This window comes from Primulina huaijiensis, unplaced genomic scaffold (assembly GCF_012295235.1).
Source record: "Primulina huaijiensis isolate GDHJ02 unplaced genomic scaffold, ASM1229523v2 scaffold208168, whole genome shotgun sequence".
In the NCBI taxonomy this organism is placed as follows: Eukaryota; Viridiplantae; Streptophyta; class Magnoliopsida; order Lamiales; family Gesneriaceae; genus Primulina; species Primulina huaijiensis.
The window spans coordinates 1-6,454 of NW_027355163.1; the positions used below are offsets into that span (position 1 = coordinate 1).

Sequence of the window (6,454 nt, forward strand, 5' to 3'; positions counted from 1 at the left end):
ATCCAAATCTTTGGGTTGAACCAAATACAATTTTTGACAATTTATGAATGTACCTTAAGCTTTAATGTTTGTATGTTAATAAATTCCATGAAGTTATTAAAAGTCTATTGAAAATTTGAATACATGTAGATTTTTATAGAGTTTTTAAAAATCAATGTTGAATACCACTTGAGTTTTTAAAACTTTATGAAAGTTTATTTTGAATACAATTAGACTTCTATAAAGTATGTAAAAATCTTAATTGAATACATCCAAACTTTTAAAATGTACAAAAATCAATAAAAATCCATAAATCTCCTATATTAAATTTCCCTAAATTTCCTGTTACTCGATGAAATAACTTTGCCTACGGTTGCTGCTCTGAGCTTTGCCAAAGATCGAGGGAACAGACTCAGGGACTCGAAGATTTCCGACGGTTGGGGTTCTGCCGCCGTTGAAAGCTGACGGATTGCGGTGGAAAGGTTGGTCACCAGAATCAACTAAGTATTTGGGAGCCTGGAGGTAATGTGAATCACAAGGTGAGAGACGAATCACTGACAATTTTTATTTTTTATAGATTTCAAAATCAATTATGATTTTTATTTGATTTTTTTGTATTTCTATAGTGGAATTATCGAGAGTATTTGGTATATTTAATCACTGTAATTTGATTGAAGTTTGAGTGTAAATTGTTTGAAGTTTGAGCGCTTCGGATCGAGATCGGCAATGGAAGGATCGGTCGGAGGGGGAGGTTTGGAGAGGGAAAAATCGACTCCATTGTCTTCCTCTAGCAATGTTTCTGCTGTCGCTACTTTCTGGAAAGGTATTTTTGTGTAGATTGTCTTAGTTCGCGAGTTTTACTATCTACTTGGTTTCTGCATTTTTCCAACTGCGATTTGCTTTAATTTTTTTTTTAAATTTCTTGATTTCCGCGATTCCCCGTTCTTTCATGATTAAACTTGAAAATTTTTACAGTAATTTTTTGCTCTCTGATATCCAAGATTGACCTCCCAATTCCCATTTCATCCTTTGCTATTTTTTGACGGATTGGTGTTTTTAAGACTATATAGGTGTCAAATATAGTGTTGCAGCTTGAACTAAAATCGAGATGTTCCTTAGAACAGTAGAAGTTGCCTTTGAGATGATTTTGAAATGTTCTCTTTTTAGTAAGAAACAAAATATAAGTTAGATAAACTATGGATGGATATGACGATCTGCATGCCGATATTCTGAGGAATAAGTTGAGAACCCAACTTGGCTAACCTGTTTCAACGTAATCATATTACACCATTATTGATCTAGACTAATATATGTTGCCACTCAAGTGATAATGAACTTTATGGAGTTTATTACCTGGCAAGATGCATTGCAATTATTCTTTAATAGGAGATGCTGCTTATACCGATACGAAGCATACATGTTTCATTCACCTTGAGAAAGGAAAAAGGTTGATGTTTAAAATGATATGTGTAAATTTTATTACTTGCAGATTTTGATCTAGAGAAAGAAAGGAGCATCTTGGACGAGCAAGGACTGAGAATTGCAGAAAATCAAGAAAACAGCCAGAAAAATCGCCGAAAGCTTGCAGAAAGCACTAGAGGTATTGATTTATCTGATCAACAATTAGATATTTTTCATCATTCTGCGATACATGATTGTGAAAAGTGAAGCTTCAACATTTCAATAAATCAGTGCCAGTTTATTTATGTTATTTTTTCATGCTAACAGTTTTTAAGAAGGCTTCCGATGAAGAGAAGTTGGGGTTGTTCAGTGCATTACTTAAGGGTTATCAAGAAGAGGTTGATAACCTAACCAAGAGAGCGAAATTCGGAGAAAATGCTTTTCTTAACATTTATCAAAAACTTTATGAAGCCCCAGATCCTTATCCACTTCTTACTTCCATTGCGGTCAGTCGCCTTTTCTTAAAGGGTTGTTTTTCATATAGTTAGCTATTCATGTGAATACTATGAGATATTACACTTTTCTCTTTCCTAGAAACAAATATGAAAAAGCCTTGTGCCTTTTTTTCTTTAAATGTGCCAAATTTTCAAACGAATTCCTGTTAAGATACTATGATCTGCAGACAATAAAAAATGCAATTTTAGTTTTATTAGACTGTTTATAGAACAATGTATAGTTAACGTGGCTCTGAAAATAACCATAGCTTTTTACAACTTTTGCAAAGCTTTTGAACCAAGCTCTTCGAGATTGTTTAAGCCATGTAAGGAATATCCGAGCTTGCAAACTTTGTTACAGCCGATTACCTCTTCAAATCCTTGTGGTAAACTCATAAAATCTTCCTCTTCTAAGACTCCATATTGGAAAGTGTGCTTTATGATCACTGAGTGAGTCTACAATTTCCCATGTCCCCTTTTTCCTCAAAGCCTGCATCTTTTCCGTCATTGTTGATTTCTAGTCACGTTTATTGAGTTCTTCCTAAATGTTTCTTGGTACAAACAAGTTGGAAATTTTGGATATAAAGGCCGCATGTATTTTTGAAAGCTTACCATAAGATATATATTTGGAGATTGGATGATCGGTAGAGGAGCGTTTTCCTTTCCTATTAGCTATAGGAATATCAAGATTGTCTATTGGGTTTTTAGGACTAGATACGATATTAGGCTTGGAAAATTCATCAGGACAGGGAATGCTAGTTGATGAAGAAGTGTCTAGAGTACCTGAATTTTTTCTAGGTTCACTGCCAGGGTGTTAGATTGAGCTTGGGCTAAAGGAGTAGTGGGATATCTACTCTTTTGATGATTCTTTCTCCTTGTGTAGACATGAAACTATAGATTTTGTACCTTAGGAATTTTAGGTACTACTTCTCCCCATATGATAGAGTTAGCAATGCCAACAAAATGGTATTAGGAATAACAATTTCATTTTCGTTATCACGATTCACAGGTTTCTGTATAAGTAAATTGGTGGGAATAATGTCCCAAAAAATTTCTGACTCTTTGGTTCTTCCCAGGAGAGAAATTTTGTGAAAGTCTGGTTGATGTTCAAGGAAAGTAACATCCGTAGTTATTATAGTCTTCCTAGTCTTTGGATTAAAACACTTGTAGCCTTTCTTGTTTGGTGCATAACCATCAAAATACTTTTTTCAGCCCTTGGATCTAATTTGGAGTGTCCTTTACTTGATAAATGGACATAGCATCCAAATAATCTAGGAGGCAGATATGATATTATACGTGTTTTCGGAAAATATTGCTCAAGTCAATTTAGGGGTGTATTATAGTTCAAAACACGAGTAGACATTCTATTTATCAAATATGATGCAGTTAAAATAGCTTCTCCCCATAGGTTTAGGAACATGCACAGAAAACATAACTGCACGAGCAACTTCAAGTCGGTGTTTATTTTTACGCTCGACAATACCTTTTTGCTGAGGTATATTAACACAAGTAGATGAATAATGAATGTCATTTTCTTTCAAAAAGTTCCCAAGACTTCTTTAAAGTACTTTATTTTGTGATCGATATGAAGAATTCCTATTTTTCTTTGAAATCGATCTTCTATCAAAGTAAAACTTTTAATTAAAATTCCATCTTCAAACTTTTTGCTAATTAAATAAATCCATTTATATGGATATGATCATCAATAAAAGTCACCAACCATCTTTTACCGGACAACGTATTGATTTTTGAGGGACCCCAAACATCACTAAAAAAGTCTTGAAGCTGATAAGGTTTTGAGGGATAAACAGTTATGTGACTTTTTGATAAATGCAGTTTTCACAACAAAACTTAGAACAATCCATTGCTAAAGCATAATCTGATCCTTAACAGAGATCAAACTAGTAATACTAAGACCTTTGTTGTCTTTAATTTTATATTCTGAATCTTCAGATTAATAAAGGTCATCTATCAGTTTAGCACTTGCAATCGTCTTCCCTGAGCTCTGTTCCTGGAAAATACAGTGAGATTCAAAGAAGTGGCGCTACATTTATAACCTTTAGATAATTTCCAAACTGATAGAAGGTTACATGCAAGTTTAGGGATATGAAGAATATATTTATGAGAGAAAGTGTTAGATACATAACCGAACCTTTACCGGCTATCGGATATTATGGACATCTGCTGTACGGATTTTTTCATAACCATAGCAAGGGGTGTAAGTACTAAAAAAATGAGGAAAACTTGTCATATGATTGGGAGCCTGAATCAATAATCCAAGGGGTCAAAAAATGACATGTAAGGGTTGTTTAGTGACTTTAGTCCTACCTGTTTGCGCAAGGGAAGTATTAGGAGTACCCGAAAGTCCTGAGTTGGATTTTAGTAGCTTTAGAAGGTGATCCACCTGCTCTTTGTTAAAGGGAACAGTTTCAGCTTCATGGGCAGCAGCAGGTGGACGATTGAATCTGCCCTCACACGATCCTTTCCAGTTTTCTTGGTTACCATGAATCTTCCAGCAGTTCTCCACTGTATATTGTGGTTTATTTCAACGCTCAATTCATATACCTGATATTGATTACGCAAATCAGAATACATTTGATTAACATTCACCAAAGCTCCTTAGCCGTGTGGTACCACAATTGGAGCTTATATCTTTCTTCATAGAATTCACCAACCACATTACCATAGAATTTTTGGCATCCCATGTCGGGTAGGTTGGATCCTCGATCCCGGGCTCCTGTTTTTCACCTGTCAAATAACCGATTTTCCCCTTCCACGAATATACATTCGCTCATATTAGAACCAACACAGAAAATTTTCTCCATTTGATTTTATGGTGGTAATATGAATGGAGTGAGATTCCAATGTGGGTGGCTGGGATGTAGTGGCCTTTAGCATATTCATGGATTGCTCAGAAACAGCTTCAGACATGTGGGATAGATGCTGATCTTTGGGCGGCTGTAACTATGATTTGAGCGCACGTGGATGTAATAAGGGTTGGGTTACGGGCCACACTGTCGTATTAAGGTTTGGAAGGCTAGGGCTTTTGCTCTAAGAGGATCAGCGTGTCGATGATGCCATATTAGAGAATATACGAATGGAAGAGTTAATTTTATTCTATCGAAAAGTAAGAGTACAATGTAAATTATATAATGATACAAGATAACTATTCTAGGAAACTACAAACTGACAAGAAATGATTCTAGGAAACTAAATCGGTCAAAAATCAAATTCTACTGATACACCATCCTATCAACTATTCTGAATGTTGAGAGAAATAGAACAACTTAGATTTGAGAATAAAGAACACATATTTTCTCTACGTTTTCCATAAAAATTGGTACAACTGCTGCGTAAATTTATAAAATAGACATCCAATTAAATTAACTAAGTAATCCTAATTTCTTGACTGAAGGAATAGAATATTATTGTTTCCATATACTAAAAACATTCCTATTTCTTCTTCACTGAATATGATATCGTATGTTCCAAGTTCCAACACTTCCATAGCAGTGGAATACTGGATGCAACATTATATATTGCACTGGAATATGATGGCTGTCTATTTATATACATTCTGAAATTCTGACACACACAAAACTTACTCTTAGTCGTGTTTCTTCGGTCTATGTATCTCCAAATTAAGGATTTAGTGAAGTTGCAACCACGAACTTTTTCTATTTGAAACTACTTGTTCCACCTTAGAATGCATGCGTGAGTTTGTGTATGTGTGAGTCTATATGTGTATATGTATATATGTAATTATGTACAAAAAATCAAGAAAATTGTGTCTGCTTCTTGAATTAAACTTACTTTTAATACCAGTTGTTTAGCATGTGGCTCATATATGCCAAGCAAGGATTAGAAGGTACAAGCAAGCTCTTTCTTGATTAGAAATCTCTTCCTCCATGCAGTGCATGGATACACCACAAATCAGCAAAGTGCAGTGTTCAAGACTTGTAATACTTGAATTTTCATCTGACATGTCATCTGACATGCCCTAGTCGAAAATTAAATTGAAAGAATGCTGATATTTTTTATGGCAAACCAACATACTAATAAGATTACATCTCAGTTTTCCCTCTTCTGTCAGTACCTTTTACTAGTTTGGTACTCGAGATATGCGCTGCCCTGACCCCTTATTGTTGTATTTCAGAAACTCCATTCAAATTCAACATTTTTTATTCACATGTGTTCACAACCAAATACATCTTAAAGTAAACGAAGCAAGACAATAATGAGATCAAATGGGAGCAATAAGTTGATGAAGCAGTGTAAGAGTGAAAGGGGATGTGACAAAAACATGAGAGAGGGAGGGTATTATGGATCCAAACCACCCCAGTACGCAAACGGATCAAGATGCAAAGCCCGGGTACATAATTTAACAACGATTCAGCCATGGAAGATTCTAGAACAAAGAGTAGGGAAATCTGCAAAGATTGATTCAATCTTAAGTTACTTTCCATTTTTGCCATAAATGGCATTATTTCAGGATTTAAGAATGCATTAAGCCACGCCCTTCATAAATAAACGATGTTAGGGGGTGCCAAAACGAGGTAATTTAATTCGATTCTGGGAGG

At 35.0% G+C, this 6,454-nt stretch overlaps 1 protein-coding gene across 1 annotated transcript; it reads left to right on the forward strand.

The window, feature by feature from the left end:
• The first annotated feature begins 317 nt into the window (after window positions 1-317).
• LOC140966876 (protein CASP-like) lies at window positions 318-1,928 on the forward strand. The gene is made up of 4 exons (XM_073427151.1): window positions 318-518; window positions 657-802; window positions 1,469-1,579; window positions 1,708-1,928. The coding sequence occupies exons 2-4, from the start codon at window positions 706-708 to the stop codon at window positions 1,926-1,928; spliced, it is 429 nt and encodes a 142-aa protein (XP_073283252.1). The 5' UTR covers window positions 318-518; window positions 657-705.
• Window positions 1,929-6,454: the final 4,526 nt, after the last annotated feature.

Bases quoted from the DNA above. Each gene is read 5' to 3' on its own strand.
- LOC140966876 (XM_073427151.1), top strand. From the start codon at position 706: ATGGAAGGATCGGTCGGAGGGGGAGGTTTGGAGAGGGAAAAATCGACT. The intron at 803-1,468 runs GTATTTTTGTGT...TATTACTTGCAG, and splicing joins TGTCGCTACTTTCTGGAAAG to ATTTTGATCTAGAGAAAGAA. The intron at 1,580-1,707 runs GTATTGATTTAT...TCATGCTAACAG, and splicing joins GCTTGCAGAAAGCACTAGAG to TTTTTAAGAAGGCTTCCGAT.